Source organism: Mastigoproctus giganteus, chromosome 8 (genome assembly GCF_048544385.1).
Source record: "Mastigoproctus giganteus isolate SK-2022 chromosome 8, ASM4854438v1, whole genome shotgun sequence".
NCBI lineage: Eukaryota > Metazoa > Arthropoda > Arachnida > Uropygi > Thelyphonidae > Mastigoproctus > Mastigoproctus giganteus.
In genome coordinates this window covers 187,329,945-187,352,287 of record NC_143582.1, presented here as the reverse complement: position 1 = coordinate 187,352,287, position 22,343 = coordinate 187,329,945, and the positions used below count along the sequence as shown (strand labels likewise).

The window sequence follows — 22,343 nt, the reverse complement described above, 5'->3', positions numbered from 1 at the left end:
AACACACAGTAATAGCACTGTGCTCTCTTATTGCAATAATTTCATAATATTTGTGTAGTGTGAAGCTGGCTAACATCTTTCAGTAAGATACAAAATAAATACAACATAAAATTTCAGAAGATATATATGCAATATTTTCCATCTATTGTAAATATGAAAAAAGTAACAAAGGTAAATTTATCTTTTGTAGAAGTGATTTTTTAATTTCAGGTGGCAGGAAGTGTTCTTTTTTTATACTCTGGCATGACCACCAATTCAGAGGAGTTTACATTAATTATTTTGACAATGAATACAATACAGTCACTAACCGAATTTAGATGCCATGCAGGATTAAACCACATTCCACCCAAAACGTGTGCTTCTGCCCCCTCATGTCTGATCACTCAGCTATGTGGTGTAATCACTTCATGTACTGCATATAAATTCCTCATAGCAATGCTGAGTATGATAAAATATTCAGCCAGGTGGGAGAAACAAAAACTGAGTTCTGGCCTTCTTATTCTAGTGAAGCTTTAGAAATGCACCTGACAGCCAAGTCTAGACAAGCAGTGTCATTTTTATGGGGGGGGGGAGACTTTGACCCTGACATTTCTCAAGAGGGAAAAGTTTGCCACAGTATCTTTCTCAATGCAATCAAAATCAGTTGATGTTTAAAAGCATACTGTACTGGTAAACAGTCCTATGTCTATATTTTAATATTAAATGTCTATTTTGTCAATGAAATTTAATTTCTAGTGCAATGTGAATAAAAAAAAAAAACTGCTTTTTTTTTTTTGAAAGCCAAAATTTGATAACTATGCTAAAATAATGCTCAACACGTAGTTCCCTACATGTTGAGTGTTACACTTAGGAAGACCTAAGAGTAAACAAATGAATCTAATAGTTTAGTAGAATTAAATACAGTAAGCTGTAAAACAGGAGCAGAAGAACATGCCCTCATCTTTCAAATTCCTTCAAGAAATGAAAGCGTGTCCAGAACATGCTACACTTGTGCCTCAAAAGAGTGTAACTGGTGCCCTCTCATGTTAATAGAAAAGCACCAGTTAAATAAATAAATATATCATAAAATACAGGGTGTTTCAGTTAAACGTTTCAGAACTTCTAAGAGGGGTAGGGTACATCCTGACAACTCGAAATCATATAGCAATGTGGGGTCGGAAATGCTTTCCTGAAGCGGTGTTGTACACAGAAGCACCATAAAGAAAAGAGACCGTAAGTGAGAAATCATTTTAATAATACATGAAAAGAAGCAAAAGGTACGTGGATTAAAGTAAGTGTTTGAAGTTTCTTCCACGGGCTACAATGCACGCCTCACATCTCCGACGCATGGACATCCGAACATTCTGGAATACTCCAGGCGAATTTCGAATTTCTTCGGCAGCTACTGCGATTCTTGCAACCAGCTCCTGAGCATTGTCAACAGGGGTGTCATAAACTAGCGATTTCTTATGACCCCAGAGATAAAAATCAAGACATGATAGGTCGGGTGACCGAGCAGGCCAACGCACGGGACCACCACGTCCGATCCACTGTTGACCAAATGTGACATCCAGGTAGTTACGAACATCTTCGCTATAATGGGCAGGGGCTCCATCGTGTTGGAACCACATTGTCTGTTGCGTCGATGCAGAAATCTGTTCATCTCTCAAAAGTTGTGGCAATACTTGCTGCAGAAAGATCAAGTAGATAGGTCCGGTTAGACGACACGGTAACAGGTAAGGTCCGATGAGGTGATCTCCCATAATACAGGCCCATACATTGACCGAAAATCGAATCTGTGCTGCACGACGTCGTATTGCATGCGGGTTCTCGACCGCCCAGATATGGTCGTTATGCGTGTTGAAAATTCCTTCCCTTGTGAAAGATGCCTCATCGGAAAACAACACTTCAGCAGGAAAAAGGGGATTTGTAGCACATTTTCCAAGGTACCACTGTGCGAAAGCAATACGAGGTGCATAATCCTCCGGTTGCTGTGTCTGGACATGCTGCACGTGAAACGGATGCATGTCTTGTTCTCGGAGAATCCTCCAGACGCTGCAATGGGAAACCCCGACTGCGTTTGCTAGACTTCGTGTACTCGTTCTTGGATTCCCCTGTACATGCTGCAGCATATTCTGTTCGACGGCTGGAGTCCGTGCTGTTCTTACCCTGTCCCTGTCAGCTCTTTCAAATGAACCTCTCTCAGCTAACCTCTGGTGCAGTCTTGCAAAGAAATTATGACTGGGAATACGCCTCGTCGGATATCGTTCCCCGTACAAACGCTGTGCGGCTGGCCCACTACAATTTGCAGCCCCGTACGCCAAATGCATATCGGCTAACTCTGCGTTCGTGTAATCATCCATCCTACTAACTTGGCGTTCTTGTTCAAGAAATTCGAAATTCGCCTGGAGTATTCCAGAATGTTCGGATGTCCATGCGTCGGAGATGTGAGGCGTGCATTGTAGCCCGTGGAAGAAACTTCGAACACTTACTTTAATCCATGTACCTTTTGCTTCTTTTCATGTATTATTAAAACGATTTCTCACTTACGGTCTCTTTTCTTTATGGTGCTTCTGTGTACAACACCGCTTCAGGAAAGCATTTCCGACCCCACATTGCTATATGATTTCGAGTTGTCAGGATGTACCCTACCCCTCTTAGAAGTTCTGAAACGTTTAACTGAAACACCCTGTATAATTATAATTAAAACTGGTGCCCTCTCATGTTAATAGAAAAGCACCAGTTAAATAAATAAATATATCATAAAATATAATTAAAATAAAGGTCACTTAGAGCATCATAAATAAACAAAAATAAAATAATAAAAAGTACAGGCCATAAAGGAGCACTAAAATATTTAAGGAAATAAAAGGCCTAAAAAAATCAAATTATATCTCCCTCTCAGGTCAAGATGTAATGTTCAATCAACTTGCCTGATACGTTATAGTTACTATTTAGTAGTTTCTTTTATGATCACATTATGTGTTGGGGTGCCTCCGTAGCCAGATGGGAAGGAGCATCAGTGCGTAGCACACGCTTCTTGATTAGACCGGGGTTCGAGCCCGTCACCACCAAATACGGAGGATGCGGCAGGGTCAGGCAATGACCACCGCATATCCCGGAGCAATATGGCCTTAGTTGCTAATTCTCCTAAAAACCAAATAACAAACAAACAAACATTGTGTGTTCTTACACACACACATACACACAAGGTATAATCAGAAAGTTCAGTGACTGATGTTGCATTTCGAAATTGTGGTGTTGTACTGAGTTGCAACATGATCAGTGGCTTACCTAGTCCTAGTAATGAATGAATCACCTATTTATCTGTACTCAGTCTGAATTCCCACATGTTGAATAGGAGGTGTGTTATTTATTTCATTGCATTTTAAAATGAGTGATTTTACTGAGCAATGAATTTGCATCAAATTTTTTTTAAAATTAGGGAAAAGTGCAACAGAACCCCATGAAATTTTAAAACAGCTTCCAGAGAATAACTATGCATTATTTGAACATTTTTAGTAGTTTTCAAAGTTTAAAGCAGGCTGTCTGTTGAAGCTGATCTTTTCTTTGGCCACCCATCAATTTCAAAAACCGGATTGATTAGTGTTTAACTATTCTTGGAAGTGTTATTTGTTTAATGAAATTTGTGCAATTTGTATTTTTTATGACACATGTTGATCAATTTTAACACCATATTTGGGAATGAACCAAGTTTGTGCCTTACATCCTCACTGATCACAGAGAGGGAGGCAAGTTTTCACATGTCAGGATCTTCATCAACGTGCTGCTGCTAACCCACATTTTGTTTCTTTCATCATTACTAGAGACAAATCATGGGTGTATGGCTATGACCTGGAAACAAAAGCCCAGTCCTCTCATTGGAAACAATCTTTTCCAATGTCCAAAAAAGAATCGTGCTTATAATTTTTGAATCGCAGGGCTTTGTTCATTATTCAGCAGAAACAAGAATACTACAAAACAATTATATGTTAATTGCCTGATGCTATTCAGAAAAAAACTGCCAGAAAAAGTGGTCTTTGGAGAATTGGTACACACACATGACAATTCTCCTCTGCTGGGTGCTTTTCATTCATGAATTTCTTGCAAAGCATTCCATCCACTTTGATTTCCCATCCACCATACTCATCAGACTTAGCTGCCTGTGATTTTTTGTTTCCCAGATTAAAGCCCTTCTGAAAGGTAACAGATTTGTAGTGACTGAGGAAATTATTCGAAATGTGACACAGGAACTATTAGATATTCCAAAAGTAGCTTTATTAGGAATGCATCCAGAAGCTTCATCATTTCGAAATATTAGTTTAGTCCCCAAACATTTTGTATCCTTGTATACCTGGATTTATTTTAGTGAAGTTGTTAATACTGTTTTTTAAGAGTGAGTTAGGGTTGCAGGGAAGATCCTTAGGCAAATCAGGAGCTGGCTGATGGATAGGAGACAGAGGATAGCCATAAATGGCATACTTGTGAGTAAACCAGCATAGCAAGTAAATCCCTCAGGGATTAGTGCTATAATTCCTTGTTTCTAATCTTCCTTAACATGATAATAAGTATGATGCTAATAAAAAAAAAGATTCCTGGTGATTTTTTTTGGAAATAGAATTATACCATGCATGACAAATATACCATTACCTATTAAAAAAAATCCTTGTCTGGGTTTATTAGACTATCCAGATTCTTGCATTGAAGAATACACTGTGTGTAACACTACCATGGAGTCATGCCCATCAAACAGTAACATGAACTATGACATAAATGTTACACAGCCTATTGCTTAAAAAAATGACAGATTCTGTCTCTTGTGGTGATTAATATGTTAATTACATTAATGTGTATGTGGGAAATGAAAATTTTCAGTGATTTTTTTGATGAGATGGGGGTTAATGACCGGAACCATGGTATGCTGCTTTGAAATGACTTGGACTGTTGCAAATATGGTCTGAAAAATGACATCTAAGATTAAATGCCACTAAATAGAAATTCTTGTGCCTGGGAAACATAAATTCAGAAGTAACTTATAGACTGGAAGAGGAGGACCTAATGGTGGTACAGGACAAGAAAAACTTAGAGGGATTATTGTACAAATAGATGCAGGATTTTCCACATCTATTTGTACAATAATTGCTAAGTGTAAACAATAATCCCTGTGCATTTGCATTGTAAACAAGCAGCAAGGAAGGCACTTGGTATGCATCGGCAATGAATTATCAGATCTTTGCAAATAGGGAGAGGGTGTCATTATTCCTCTATGTGAGATGAGGATGAGTTCACACTTGGAATATTGTATATAGGTCTTGAAGGCTGCATCCTTAAAAGAGAGAGAGCTTTTAGAGCAGGTTCAAAGAAGGGTGATCAGATTGGTAAAAGCACTAAATGTCCATATGAGGAATGGCTTAGAAGGCATAACTAGCTTGCAAAGAGTGGTAAACACTATCTTGGGAGAAGCTTAGAAAATAACAGAAGATTGTATCCCATGAAGTTTATCTTTGCACTCCATACTGCAGATAATGGGAATAAATTACCTTTCACAGTGGCCAAGACTAAGAGTTGGGTAGTATTCAAAGTGGAACTGGATGAACACTTTTTTGGCAATGAAAAAACTATAGGTGACTAGAGATTTTATTTTTTATTATTATTATTATTTTTTTTTATAGCTAATGTATAATGTTTGTCTCCTGCATCATTTGGCCATTATAATAATACTAATTTGGATGCTTTATTGCATTGGGAATGTCCAAGTTGCAATTAGATTTTAAAAAAAAACAAAAAAAAAACCCATTAAATTTTATATTTGTATTGCATATCATAATATATAGGTTGAAAATTAAAAAATTTTGTGATGCAGATTGCTGTACTTTTTCGTTGAACTTTAATCACGTGAAAAAAAACCTGTAATCACAGCAGTGTTTGAATTTCCTCCATATTCCAATTCAAACTATAGCTTTTTCCAGAGATTTCTTGTAAAAGTTATTCAGGGTTTTTTGCTTTTTTATGCAGAAAATTTTCTGCCTAATATGCACTTTTGTACAAATAAACATAAACCCCAGTCATTACTGAACAAAACTAGTGTTGAGGTTAATCATCGGTGACCAACCTTACCTATGCCATATTTTAGTATAACTGATTTCCCAAAACGCAGTCTTTACTTTTAACTCTTTATGCCACCCCTTCCCAATTACAGCACATATAACTGTGTTCTTGTGAATGGCCTATTGAATTGCTGATTATTGTTGTTGCTTAGGTTCAGGATAGGTATAAGAGCATGGTTGTCATACTAACTATCCCACTATGTTAACATTTTAGAAACAAATTGAAACCATTATTCTCATATTTGGGCAGTCTTTTTATCTCTGATTTAGTCATATTTAATAAATTTCTGTTCTCAAGAATAATTAAAGATTAAAAAAAAAAAAGCAACACTTCATTTGTGTCACACATTCACCGCTCCATATGTATCCTCTTTAGTGGATGTTAATAAAATAAAAAAATTTAAAAAAAGTTTAAAATTTCGGGTATAAAATAACGCTATTTGTGGGAGGTTACGTTCCTGAGAAATGCCGCAAATACTGAAAACGTGAATACTGAGTTATGGCTCCCATAGTAATAAAGGGGTTCCGTTCCAAAGTATGAAATATGTAAGAAACACTAGTCTAAAATTTTGTCTATGTATGTATTATATGTATCTTCATAATATGACCATTAGAAATGCAAGCATGTGGCATCGAAACGAAAATAAGAAACAATTTAATATGTAATATTTATTAGAAATTTAACAAATCTTTCAAACCAGCACCTTTGCTAACTAAAAAACTTATCCTGCCAGTGCTATCACCTGTTTCGCTAAAGTGCTGATAAAGGAGTTTTGCCTGTTCACGAATGATGAGTGAACTTAAGGGAATTTTATTTTGAGTCCGGTCTTCTATCCACAGATTTTAAAGCCTTTTCCATTTTTTCTAATTTAACATCACAAGTTACAGAGCAAATTATTGAAGCAGTTAGCGCGTTTTCACGGACACTACGGCGGATTTTTTCTTCCGATTTTTTGATTGATCGTACCGTTGTCTCATTGATTTTATAATGTTTTGCCACTGAGGAGACACTTTCACCATTATAAATTTTGTCTAATAACTCAATTTTATTCGCTAATGTCATCACCTTCTTTGATCTTTTCACATTTCCCTTGTTATTCATAGCCATATTTTTGTACGGGTTAGAAAGAACTTGTCCACAATAAAGTAACTTTCTTCCGTTAACACGCTCGAAAAAGTCTGTTTTACACTGCAAAACGGTAGATTTATCACTTTTGTAAGCATATTAATTTATAAATTGATAAATTTATTCAATTTATAAGCATATAAATTAAAAGCAAATGACGAAACCTTCTATGACAAGTGCATAACACATACTGAACAAGGATTACCGAGAAACATCCACGATCACAATTTTGTCACCCCTCTCCCCCCCCACCACCACCCACTGAGCACTGTTTTGACTGGGAAAGATGATTTTAGCCATGCCCATGTTTTTTTATGGCGGAAAATATTCACGGCGCTTTAAAATTCACATTTTTTCAGGTTTCATTTTATATTAAATCAGCGACCGCGAATACAGATAACGCAAATAGCGGGGGTTTACTGTATATTGAAACAGAGCCATGCTAACAAAACAAAACAAAAAAAAACTGAATGAGTGACGAATGGTACTACAGTGGCTTAGGAATCGGATTCTCTGTTCAGCTGAATAGATCTAAATGAATAGTTCTGACCAGTTGAGTTGTATGGGGTCAGCTGGTGACATCTAGGAATATGAATGAACCTAGATGCTTGTTGCCTGGGATGTCACCAGCTGACCCAGGCAGGGCAACCAGCAGTAGAATCAATCAGAATTCTGCTCTTGTATCAGAATTCTTGACTATGTTGTTTCTGCTATAATGCTTTCAGTATTATGCTTTTAATATGTAAATAATATAAATAGCTTTTTTAAGTTTATTAAATCCACTAATGCTTACCTCTCAAAGAGAGGCTGATATGTGTAGTGAAAGTAAACCCAACTGAGCTCAGTGAAGTATTACTTTTTCTTTATTGTTACATCTCTCTCAAGATGTCCTTTTTTTTTCAACATATCAAGGTTAAGTAACTTTTTGAAATAATTTAGCATCTTAATATCAGCTCAAAATATTACTAAATTACACCTAACAAAAAAAGCTTTTTGAAATTAGCTTTTAGTGTGTAGCTGGAAGCAAAGCTTCTACATACATTCAAGAAAATCAGTCAGTTGTTGGCCTTTCAGAGTATTAATTAATACAAGTTAGTTAATCATTGACATTTTTATAAATATATATATATTCTTTGCTATAGTGCAATACATTTCACAGGAATGAGTTTTAATATTTAAGAATATATATTTAAGAATATTTCATTTGTGTGCAGAAAATTAAGTCCAAAGCAGCAAGCACTGGCTATGGTTTTTGCTGAGATGGAAGAAGACACTCCAGGAACTGTAGATGGTTTTGCAGTGACCAAAAAAGGTTGGTTATCCATTGAAATATTTTTATTTAGGTAAACTCAATGCAATTTTTGAAATTAAATCTTCTAAATAAATACCCATTTAAAAAAAAAAAAAAATTCTCCATTACCAGTCTATCCAAGGTTCATGGTGTGCACTTTATATGACATGCAGGTTGATTATTAAACACAATTCAAGAATAGGAAAATAGTCACACTTGCACTGATAGGGAAAACTAAATGCTTATGTAATTAATACTAAAGTAACCTAAATAACCAGCTGCTTCAATTGGATATGACACTATTTATTCTCAGTTGGCAACAAATATGGAGAAAGGAAATTTAATGAGTAAGTAGATCTTATTCAAATTGTGTATCCCATATATCTGAGTGACACCATGTGTGTGAAATCTCCACAATATCTTCATTTGATGACTTCACTAGTACTTCAAATTCAACAAATTTATATACTATGTTCCTAGCATTGGTGTACATGCAAGTATACATGCACGTGTTCTTAATCCTAGTTACCCTAACATGGCCCATGTATTTACTTGTTTCATGATGACTCACAGCAGGCCTTGAAATTCCCAGCACCTTGCTTTCCAGGCTGCTGCACATTCCAATAGAAACAGTGCAGAAATCACTTTCACTTCTGCCTATGGCTATTGCTAAATTATTAGTCTGTGTGTCTCCCCATGCCATCCGTTTTACAACCTGCCTGTTGCTGCTACAATAGTGTCAGCAAATATTCTTGCACTCTTTCTATTTAAGTGTATCTAATTCCTGTAGAAGCAGTCTCTCCTCTTAACAAGCATATACGATGCTGGAAAAATTCCACCACATGAGCATTGCACAATCTCTCCAGGGCTGAATGGATTGACAAGGCTCTCATCATATACTTCCTCCTATCGCATCTTGGCAGAATTGCAGACACTTTCCAGTTTATCTTGTGGCTTTTCCTCAACATTGCCCTGTACTTGTTAAGTAAGTCAGCAGATCTTCTCTTAACAGCATTGTGGCCAGCGTGTACAACAATATCCCCTTTTGTGCTCTTAAAAGATGACACTGTAGAGTCATCTTAAAAGATGACTCTACAGTGTCATCAACTTTTGCCCCTGCAGACATACCTTGGTCCTATTCAATCTATCCTTTTTGCACAATATATTTTCCCATCTCCCTGACAATAGAGTCACCAAGAATAGCTACTTCCTGTGGGATCAACATAGCGGCAATCCCCAAGGATTGCCACTGTGTTGATCTGTTTCAATAGGTAGCTGAGAGATTGATGGGCTCCCCATTTTAATTCCTTCTAGTGCATCTACCCTACTCCTCATTCTCTCGTAAACACTCATCAGAATGCTTAGTTGGTGCCTAATTTCTTCACACTGTCTTCACTGAACACACACACACACACACACACACACACACACACACACACACACACACACACACACACACACACACACACACACACACACACACACAGGTATCCTCTGTGGCTGTATCATGTCCTGTTCCAGAAAGGTCTGCTAACATTTCATAAACTGCACATTTCATTAGTCTGTGTTTTGTAGGAGAACTGCTCCATTCAGTTCTCCCTTGGGCCACACCATCCCACTCATTTGAGCTCTTTGCTTTGCTGCTCGCTGCTCTAGTTTGATGATTTCTAATTATATTGAATGTAATTGAGAATATTACACTAAATTACTATACTTAAATGCAATAATAACACTGCTCTAATTCACCAGTTATGCCGCAGTAATGCGTACTAGACTATACATTTTGTATAATATATAATGGAAACTATCAAGTTTCCATTATATGTATTATACTATCAAGTTTACATTATATTACTCAATATGTTTATGTTTGTAAAACTATAAGTTAATTATAATAAATAAAAAAATTATCTAACTAATGCCAACCTACATGATTCTAACTTTCGAGATATCTATTTGTCACAGTTAAAACACTAGAATTCCCTTACCATGCACTACAGTACAAGTTACAAGATTCACACCAATCATCAGTACAAAGGTTCTATGTGACCCAGTAATAAAGAACTGGATGCAAAAAATAATTTTGACATCATATACTTAGATTTCCATAAAGCTTTCTGACACTGTTCCATATGAAAGACAACTGTACAAATTAGAGCAGTGTGGCATTAGGGACAAGGTACTGCTATGAATAAAGGATGATTGAATGGTAGAAGACAGAGGATGGTTATAAAAATCTGACTAAGCAAACTCAGAAATTCGCATGGTCAATTTTATATAAAATACATTTTCATTGAAGAGAAATAAAAATACATAATATATTAAAAGCTAAAATGTGTTGTCCGTTGAAATTAATAGCACAGCGTGTGCCCAGAGCTGATTGCCATATTCATTGAAAAGCCTAAATTTAAGTCACTAGACATATCTTTCAGCTTGTAGTGTATTCATTGAGCACAATGACTTCTTTGTATTTGGAAAGATGATTAGTTGAAGGACTTTGTGTTCTGTTTAATATTTATTCAACTAATTGACTAGTGAATTCGTAGCAATTCACTACCTAAAAAATACTGCAGATCCTGCTGTTATTTGCGCATAGATTAGTTCAATTAAATATAGATTACTGTATACATTGTATAAGGTATCACTTTGACCAACATAATAAGAGTAGGAAGACATAGACAAATTCAAAGCTTATGGTTATACTCAAATTACGCACATTGAAATGCTACATCTGTCCAGTACTGCTCTACGGTGTGGAAACCTGGACTCTAACATCAGCCACTACAAAAAAGCTCCAGGCCTTCGAAATGTGGCTCTACCGAAGAATGCTGAAAATCCCGTGGACAGCCAAGATAACCAACGTACAGGTCCTGCAGGACATGCACACAGAATGGGACCTGCTCAAAACCATCATCAGCAGGAAATGCAAATACCTAGGTCACATCGCTAGGAACCAACAAAAATATCACCTACTACCACTCATCCTGGAGGGAAAGATCGAAGGCAAGAAACTCCCAGGCAAACCGAAAATGTAGATAATATCAACACCTGGCTTCACATGACAACAGCACAAATTCTACACGCAGCACTAGACAGAGAACAATATCAAATTGAAGTCGCAAACGCCATTCGGCAGCATTGAAGAAGAAGATGGTTATATTTGATGTTTTTTCAAAAGTTTTATCAAAGCTTGTACTAATAAGTATTTTTAAGTTCAGTTTGGAGAGCTATCTTGTCTTCCCAAAGGCAATTCTTTTGTTAGGTGCCTGTTAATAATGTGAATTTTAGAAATATATATATATATATATATATATGTTTGAATAATGACATTATGAAGATAGATAAGAAAGTAAATAAAGTAAATAAAATAAATATAAAGCTATCATTAGAGGCAGTAAAATACACATCCTCCACATGATGCCCATTACATAACCGATATTAAATATAAAGTTAAAAATATGCCAGTAGTATGGCAAAACTGTAGAGTGAAAATTTAACATAAAAATAAAACAACAGGGAGGGAAAAGAAAGCAACTGTAGCCGAAAGCCTCCAAATAATTTAGCAATTCAATTAAAATCCAATTATATAGAAATTATATAATTGGATTTTAATTGAAATTATATAGAAATTTAGTGGTCCCCCCCGTAAGGTACCAGTTCCGAGAAACGTGAAATATCACCAAAGGAGACTAAACAAACTACTAAAATAAAACAAAGTAACAGAATAAGAGACTGACCATTATGCCCCATATCGACAGAGGACCACGAGGCCAATAATGGTCATGGAATCGCTGCATTCCAATCGCTAGACAAATCACTGCAAAGGCGAACCGATCGAAGGACCCAACCACCCCTCCATCCTCCAATCGAACCACCAAATATAGATGGCAGTATAGGCGCAACTTTAGCACGACAAACCCTCTACTACCACCTAATTTACATATGTTTGAATAATGACATTATGAAGATAGATAAGAAATAAAGAAAGTAAATAAAATAAATATAAAGCTATCATTAGAGGCAGTAAAATACACATCCTCCACATGATACCCATTACATAACTGATTAAATATAAACTTAAAATCAAAATTAAAAATATGCCAGTAGTATGGCAAAATTGTAGAGCTAAAATTTAACATAAAAATAAAAATAAAACAACAGGGAGGGAAAAGAAAGAAGCTGTAGCCAAAAGCCTCCAAATACTTTTTTTGAAATTCAATTAAAATCAAATTCAAAGTAAATTCATATTAAAATTTAAAATATAAAGCCAATTATATAGAAATTTAGCGGTATCCCCCCCCCCCACAGTAAGGTGCCATTTCCGAGAAACGTGAAATATCACCAAAAGAGACTAAACAAACTACAGGTAGTTCTCGACTTTATGAATTAATTTGTTCCTGGCATGCGCTTGTAAAGTGGGAATTAAATCCCATAGACATAATCTTAAAAATAGGGGTTACGTTCTCAATAATGAAATTAGTTAGCTAATTAGTTTGTTTAAACAATGACTGATTTAGCCAAAGAAATTAAAACGTAGCCCTTAAAATAAACCAAATTATAATAATAAAGAAATTATTTATGACTTACAAATTTTAAAGAATGTTTATTCTTCATCATCGACTAAATGCACACTCGTTGATCACTTATTATTGGCTCGGCACTCGTTGGTTTGTTGCACAAGGAGTCGTCTTCTTCAGAAATGCTTCAAGAGGCATTTGTTTCCAAGATAATCTTCAATTTTCTTTATAAATTTCAATAGCATGCATAAGCATTTTTTAACGGAACGCACAAATTGCAACTAACACGATTTGCACGGAGTAACAAGTTTACGAAGCTTAAAAAAAACAGGAATGAAGAGAAGATTCTGAAAATTTATAGGATTGAAGATTTCAGTAAAGGGGAAACAAGTTTCACCATAATAACACAAAAAAACCACACAATTCCAGCTATCGGTATTTTCACAGATGCAATAACATCGAGTTTACTATTCATTTATAATTGCTTGCAGTAACAGAAAAGCCCAGTAAACCGGAAAGTGCAAATTCTTTTTATTGTTTTGTGGTCGGGACCTCCAGAAATGTGCTTTAGAAAAATGTCACAAAGGCGTTCAAAATTGGTTCTCATAACAGAACATATGATAACAATGAAAGTGTAGTGCATTTTAGCAATTTCAGTTGGTAACTAATACAATTTGCACTATAAAAATGACCTTTTAGAGAGTTATATATCGTCAATTTCAACTTCCGAGGTCATGGAATAAATTACCAAAAAACAATGTGTTATTGGGTTCACATTATGATATTTTCACGATACGATGATATCTCTGGAATGGATTAATATCGTAAAGCTGGGTAAACTGTATTGTATAGCTACGCGCGTGGTTTGAAATGCGGTATTTATGAATGTTTAACATTCAATTTTTGCAATTAATGTTCATATTTTCGATTTTGTTGATACTTGATACTTTGAAAAAAAAAAAAAAAAACTCATAAACCCAGGAACTCGTAAAGTGAGAACTGCCTGTACTAAAATAAAACAAGGTAACAAAATAATAGACTGACCATTATGCCCCATATTGACAGAGGATCACGAGGCCAATAATGGTCGTAGAATCGCTGCATTTCAATCGCTAGACAAATCGTCGCAAGGGCGAACCGATCGAATGTCCCAACCACACCCCTCCATCCTCCGATCGAACCAGCAATGCAGAGGATTCCCTCCCTGTTGTTTTATTTTTATGTAAAATTTTCGCTCTAGAGTTTTGCCGTACTACTGGCATATATTTAATTTTGATTTTAAGTTTATATTTAATATCGGTTATGTAATGGGCATCATGTGGAGGATGTGTATTTTACTGCCTCTAATGATAGCTTTATATTTATTTTATTTACTTTCTTTATTTTTTTATCTATCTTCATAATGTCATTATTCAAACATATGTAAATTAGGCGGTAGTAGTGGGTTTGATGTGCTAAAGCTGTGCCTATACTGCCATCTATATTTTTTCATTTTTCTGCTTATATAAGCTGGTTAAGCTTGCATTATGTCGGTGGTGTGGCTCTGCTCTGGAGTGCTAGTCTGTTCTATAGTTTATTTTTTGCTGCATAAGGACCACTGCTATTCAGATCCTCTGATTGGTGGTTCGATTGGAGGATGGAGGGGTGGTTGGGTCCTTCGATTGGTTCACCTTTGCGACGATTTGTCTATCGATTGAAATGCAATGATTCCATGACCATTATTGGCCTCGTGGTCCTCTGTCGATATGGGGCATAATGGTCAGTCTATTATTTTGTTACCTTGTTTTATTTTGGTGATATTTCACGTTTCTCGGAACTGGCACCTTACGGGATATACCGCTAAATTTCTATTTAATTGGCTTTTTATTTTAAATTTTAATATGAATTTACTTTGAATTGAATTTCTAAATTATTTGGAGGCTTTCGGCTACAGTTTCTTTATTTTCCCTCCCTGTTGTTTTATTTTTATTTTTATGTTAAATTTTCACTCTACAGTTTTTCCATACTACTGTCATATTTTTAATTTTGATTTTAAGTTTAAATTTAATATCGGTTATATATATATATTATTTTATTTATTATTTATTTTTTTTCAGGAAATGTCCCATTTGACGATTCCAATGTTCTCTTTCGCAACATACGGAATGCACTTGCAAATGATGACGATGATGACGATGACGACGACGATGATGGAATAGTAGACAAGAAAATAGCAGACAAGAAAGACAGATGAAACTGAAGATAAATCATAAATTTGTACAGCACCCAATTTCCTTCATACATAGTTGTTTCCTCTCATACTATGTAGACTAATTTGTTTCCCTCCAGAAATTCAATATTCAGGAAGTCCCTGTTTTGATCTGTAAATATAATTTTGTGCAAGATATCCTTATGAATAAAGAAAGCTTCCTTTATGAAATTCTGTCTAGTAAAATGCTCTTCTGCTTTTGTTTGTGTAAATTTATAAATTTTGCATATATTATACAGGATATTTTCAGATGTTTTACAATTGCTATTGCACTTCATATAAAGCTGTTATGTTCTTGGATGAGAAAAAAGTTTATCTTTCAACTTCCAGTTCATAAGAATTAATTTTTCCCCTAACTTTGCACAAAGAAGAAAGCTTTCATTTGAAACTGAAAAATACATTTGAATTGCTTGAAGAGCAGAAGTGAGATCAGCTAGAATGTTTTCTGTACCTTTTACCAACCTCATAGAGAGCTTTTATATTTCACTAATATCCTAGTAAACACTGAAAAAACCCTCTGAGGTTAATTTAGTTTTATAGTATTGTTAGGTAAGACACACATTATAAACTCTTATTTGTTACCTTTTGCTGACCTCATAAAAGACTTTTATATTGCATTGATATCCTAGTAAACACTTAAAAAAAAAAAAAAACCCTGCTGAGGTTGGGTAAGGCACATATTATAAACTCTTATATGTTGCTCTGTTAAACACTAATAAAGTAACAAACAAGATTTTAATAACATAAAATTATATATGGATAAATATTAAAATATTGTTAAAAAATAATAATAATAATTGTTGTTGTTTGTAGTTGTCAACATAAATCTTAAATAACATAGTTACTACCCCAGAGCATGCATAGTGAAAAATATGTGGTCCTAATGAGCAAAAATATAGTCAATATAAATTTCCCTAAAGAAATCATTTGCTCTTCCAACAGTGTTGCTCATGTATCTGAAGTCCCCCCACAACTCAACTTTACCTTTCCATTGTTGTACACCTTTCTACAATGGCAAGGCCTTAAATACCGAGTGAATTGAAAAATTTCATGATTTCATTGGGCCTACTGATAGCATGAGATGATAAATAAATAAATCTTCACTCACAAAGTTATATATTTCCTCAAATCCTGCTAGCTCTGCAGTTACACTGTTTTGACTTTAGCTTCATTCACAGTTTGCTCTTCCTTGGTAATGTTAGTTAACCTTTTTAAATCAAGGTATGGTTATAAGGTTATTTCTTAAAATTTTAAGTCTCTGTGACAAAATAGTAGTAGTAGTAGTAGTGGCATGTGATGCAAGAAAGCAAGTGTATGAGCTTATGCAGCATCAGCCAAAAAAAATAAAAATAAATAAAAATAAAATAAAAAAATCACACCATTCCCTCCAAATGCCTGTCCAGTTCCTCCTTAAATTTATTCAACCTACAAACTTCCACAAACCACAGATGGAAGTTTGTTCCAGCAATTAACCACCCACTGGCTAAAGGCAAATTTCCACACATCTATTCTACATCTGTCCTTTCTTAATTTGAATTTATGCCCCCTTAGGTTCGTAATCTGAACAAGCGGAAGGATCCCATCAGAGTTCAGCGTGCTCAACCCATTCAAGGCCTTATACACCTCAATCAGATCACCGCGCAGGTGCCTAGTCTCCAGCCACTGCAATTTGCAGAACTTAAGCCTCTCTTGGTAAGAGGATCCCTTCATTCCCCTCACCAATCTTGTTGTCCTTCTCTGTACACACTCAAGTAAATCTACATCCTTCCTAAAATGAGGCCTCCAGACCTGTACGCAGTACAGGTGGCATGGCCTGACCATTGCCTTATACAGAGGGACAATCACCTCCTTTTCCCTGCTAGCAAAATTCCTATATATCATTGACAAAACCCCATGACCTGCCCTGGCAGCCTGTCTGCATTGCTCAGAAAACTTCATATCTGACTGCACAATTACTCCTAGGTCTTTTTCATTTTCTACCACCTTAAGTGTAGTACCATACAGTTGGTACGTTTCTCTGGGGTTACTTCTACCCATATGCAGTACTTTCCATTTGTCAAGGTTAAACTTCAGTTGCCACTTCTTAGCTCATCTGCCCAAATTATCTAGATCCTGTTGCAGTAGCACACTGCCATTACTATCATTAACAACCCTGCCAACCTTTGTATCATCTGCAAACTTCGACATTAAGCCTGATATACCTTCATCAATATCGTTGATAAATATACAAAACAACAGTGGACCCAACACCGAACCCTGTGGGACTCCACTAATAACATTAGTCCACGAAGAGCAGCAACCATTGATTACCACCCTCTGTCTTCTCCCACTTAACCATCCTTTTATCCATTGTAGCAACTTACCCTTAATACCATTCTGCTCCAATTTGTACAATAGTCTTCCATGCGCAACAGTGTCAAAAGCTTTCCTGAAATCCAAATATATGATATCAAAATTATTTTTTGCATCCAGTTCCTTTGTAACCACATCATAATATCCTATCAAATTTGTCAGACAAGACTCTCCCCTTAACAAACTCATGCTGTATCTGAATTATTGCTGCAATCTTGTCTAGATGATCCTGCAATGCATCTTTAACCAGTGACTCCATTATTTTACCCGGAACAGAAGTTAAACTAACTGATCTGTAATTACTCGTGTAACCCTTCGATCCCCCTTTGTGAATTGTGGATACATTTGCACATCTCTAGTCCGTGGGAACCTCCCCTGAGTCCAAGGATGCTCTCATAATTATGGCTAAGGGTTTGCTTAGTTGTTTTGCCTCCTCCTTTAATATAACTGGATAGATCCCATCCACCCCAGGTGCTTTTCTTATGTTTAACTTCAACAATTTCTCCTCCGCTTTGCTCTCAGTTATTACAAAATCATTAAGTATCCTGCTACAATTTAATAACCTTCTGCCATTTTCAAACCTTAATAATTCCTCATGTGTGAATGTAGTTGCAAAATAGTGGCCATCACTTGCTGGTTGTTTGGAAATGTTCAGTTTTGAATTCTATCAGTGACATAAGGAACTTGTCTTGTGGGCCAAGTTACCCAGTTTCAGGAAGAAATGCAGAATTTTTTTAATAAGTGCAAGCAGATGGGTTGTAGAACATTCATCAGCTGATTTACTTTAGCACTAATTTAAAATAATCCCATCTCCAAACAAAGTTGTAGAAGGCGGTCATAATAAAGCCTCTTAATACATAAATTGCCACTCAATAATAGTATAATTTTAAATCCTTATACCTCCATCAACATATAATAAAACTAGCAATATTTTTATTATATAGCAATAGAAACATTTTAGAGTGCTGTTCCCGTAAAACACCTTAGAAAGTTGTAGAGGTAAATTTTATCCAAAACAGCAAGAATATGAGATTCAGTGATTTGTAGTATTGTGTTGACTAAATTGAAAAAGTATGTGAAATTGGCATTGTGAGTAGGTCAGCTACAGTCCATTGGCCATCACATTATTATGAAATAAAAAATGTAGACAGATCAAAAGTAGATCTTTGCTATACCAAATTGCTGTGTGATCAGAACAAGTGCTTTTGTTTGAATAACTGTTAACAGAAACCAAAAAAATATATATCATTTTGGTAGACTCGTAATGATTTCACAGCCTACAGCTTTTCTGCTACAACTAATATCTGAAGCTATATGAATTAAGCTTTAAGTGGTAGGAGCGTGAAATGTAATCTGGTCATTGCCAAAGTCCATTTCGCTTTTTACCGTGTATTATGCAAAATGACATTTTGCACAGATGGAATTAATGGATGAATTACATTTCAAAATCCTACTATATACAGTGAAACGCTCCTAAAGGACACCTCTCTTTAACGGACATCTCTCTACAGCGGACATTTTCAAATTCCCCAACTCACCTCCATTGGTTTTAACGTGTTTTCAGCTTCTGTCTAGCGGACATTCTCTGTAACGGACGAGGACAGGCAATCTGCACTGTTTCGTTTAGATTAGCACTTAATTTGATCCCCCCATAACGGACTGCGGGAGAGCTCACGCCCCTTTTTCTAGGAACTTTTCTTCCACATATTGCCTCAATCGTGTGTTTATTTTCTATTTCCGATTCTCTGAATTTTATCAAGGTTTACGTCGCAGTTCTAAACCCTTTTTCAAGAATTTTAAGGCACGTGTAAAACTTCTGATGAATTCGGTGTGTGCAGGGGGGGGGGAATTTGGTCGGCCTTTCGTCTTTTGAGTTTGAGTTTTCAGTTTTGTTCAGTGTCGTGTGAAGTGCACAATGTCTTCTCGTAAACATTTAACTTTAAAAGATAAAGTCAAACTCATTAATGCGTATGATCGGCAAAAAAATAGTGTTCGCAATCTCGCTGCAAAATTCAAAATCGGGAAGACGCAGGTAAGTGACATCCTAAAGGGAAAAAAATGAACTGCTCAAACAATTTTGGCAACACGGAAATGATCAGGTTCAAAAATCATTCCCGAAAACTGTTGGACTTCAAATTGACAATGTAACGTATGAGTGGTTTTGTTGTGCACGTGCTAAAAAAATTCCCATTAATGGGCCTATTATTAGGGAAAAGGCTTTGGAGGTTGCAAAATCTATGGGAGTAAATGAGTTCAAAGCTTCTGAGGGATGGCTAGACAAGTTCAAAACTAGGCATAAAATTTCTTGGAAAACCGTAAGTGGTGAAGGTGGATCTGTTGATACTGGGGTTGTAACAGAGTGGACCGTCAAATTGGAAGATTTATGTTGTGATTTTGAAGCTAGTATATTTACAACTGTGACGAAACAGGGTTGTTTTTTAAAGCTCTTCCTGAAAAAACAATGAGTCTAAAAAACGAAAAGTGCCAGGGCGGAAAAATTTCTAAGGAACGCTTGACTGTACTATTGTGTACAAATATGCTGGGAGACTTTGAACAACCTCTTGTTATAGGAAAACCACAAAATCCTCGTTGTTTCAAGGGCATAAAGTTGAATCTTTTGAATGTTGACTGGAAGTCTAATAAAAAAGCGTGGATGACACGAGATATCATGAGCGAATGGATAAGTCACTTTAACCAAAACATGATTCGTCAAAACAGAAAAATTATTCTTTTCATGGATAATGCTGCATCTCACCTGCACATTGAATTGTCCAACATTCAAATCGTTTTTCTGCCACCAAACACATCTGCAGAGTGTCAGCCCTTGGATCAAGGGATAATAAAAAATTTTAAACTTCACTACAGAAAATGTGTTTTAAGACATCTCATTGCAAACATGAATGATGTAACATGTGCGAGTGACCTTGCAAAGAAAATCAGCATCCTAGATGCGATTCAGTGGATTTCCTCTTCAGTAAACGCAATTAGAAAACAAACTGTCGTGAACTGTTTTGTAAAGTCTGGCTTCTCAAACGCAAAAATTGAAGTTGTGAACAGCGATGTGGAGCACAAAGAAGAACAAGAACTTCAACATCTATTGATAATGTACGATACTTCAGCTACAAGTGACCTTGGCTACAAAGATATAGACTCGAACCTCACTACAGAAGGTGGTGCTCTAGATATCAACGACATTATCATCGATATTTTTCAAGAAGTTCCTCATGAGGATGAAGAAATGGAAGGAGGTCATTTGTCGAAGAACATATTAACGACGAACCACCGATGAAAATAGAAGAAGTGCTCATACAACTCAATCGTTTAAAAATGTTTATCACCGCTGAAGAAGATACTGAAGGACTTTCGATGGTTTCTTCACTCCAAACAAATGTTGAAAACAAAATTATCAGCCGGAAGAAGGTGCAGAAGAAAATAAGTGATTACTTTATGTATTTTTCTTAAGATAAAGTCATAATATGCATAGCACAATTGTATGTATATTATTTACAAAAATATTGTGCAAAATCTGTATATAATTTAATTTAATTTAATTTTACATTAAATGTTTAACGATTTTTCTTTATCTCTTGTGTATGTAATTGTATATTATTTACAAAAATATTGTTCAAAATCTGTATATATTTTAATTTAATTTTACCTTAAACGTTTAACAATTTTTCTTTCTGTTTTTTTTTTTTCTCCCTCAGACTTCTTGTTAGCAGACACTTCTCTCTAATGGACAAATTTTCGTTCCCCATGGCTGTCCGTTAAAGGGAAGTTTCACTGTATTTCCTATACGTCCATCAATTGTTGTGGAAGTTGATAGCTTAAATAAATTCAAGGAAGAATTGGACAAACTATTGGAGGGAATGGATAGATGAAATGAGCATTGTACCCCTTGCCAATACTGTATAAGCTTTCTTTCGTGCATCATTTGCCACTACTAAAGCTTATGCTAATATTTGCATTTCATTTTGCAATCTTACTACACATTCTCCACAGATTCCCTTGGGGAAATGGTTTTATATACAGTCGATGACATGCCCATGTTACTAACACATTAATTATCCAGTGCTTGTCAGTTATCGAATTGTTTGATAGCAATTCTTGATCGGATTTTATGTAGACATTTTGGGAAAATAATTTCTTGTTATTTTGGTTATTATAACAACGAAAGGTAACTTCAACATTTACTTAATACAGTTTGTAAGGATATCAGAATTATTTTTATCAGGGTAACCTATTTATTCTGTTTAACTATAGTTGTTATTTTGGTTTTTAGGAGCATTAGCAACTAAGGCCATATTGCTCATTAATGTAGAGTACAACTCAGAATGAAGTAGCCCGAAATGGCTTTATATAACTTGATGTTATGATTAAAATTAATTTTATTATAGTATGTATTCAGGGTGAAAGCTTCTGAATTAAAGCCACTTTTCTAGTCTTTTTCAAGGTTTGAAATATCGTATGGAGTAATAAAAACTTTCTCCTTTATATTCTTCACAAGTGAGTATTTGGTATATGGATATTGTATGTAGTTTTCATCTAGTGTAATTTTTTGTATTGTTAGCTCAAGTGAGTCAGTTGAATACAGGTAGTATCCAACTGACTCCACATGCAGTTCCTCTCAAAATAAGATGGTTTGCAAAGCATCACCCCAAGAATTGACCATACACGAGCAGTTTTATCTGCAGTCCACAACTGCCAAAGTTTTATTTGGAGA

The 22,343-nt window shown here is 35.5% G+C and overlaps 1 protein-coding gene across 1 annotated transcript in view; it reads left to right on the top strand.

Moving 5' to 3' along the window:
* The window catches only part of LOC150082075 (dnaJ homolog l(2)tid, mitochondrial-like), a 108,834-nt gene extending 93,492 nt beyond the window's left edge, over nt 1-15,342 (top strand). The window contains exons 10-11 of the mRNA XM_090379955.1: nt 8,427-8,524; nt 15,117-15,342. Of these exons, the coding sequence (XP_090236081.1) occupies nt 8,427-8,524; nt 15,117-15,253 (235 nt within the window). The 3' untranslated portion in view covers nt 15,254-15,342. The remainder of the gene's footprint in view (nt 1-8,426; nt 8,525-15,116) is intronic.
* The last annotated feature ends 7,001 nt before the right edge of the window (nt 15,343-22,343 follow it).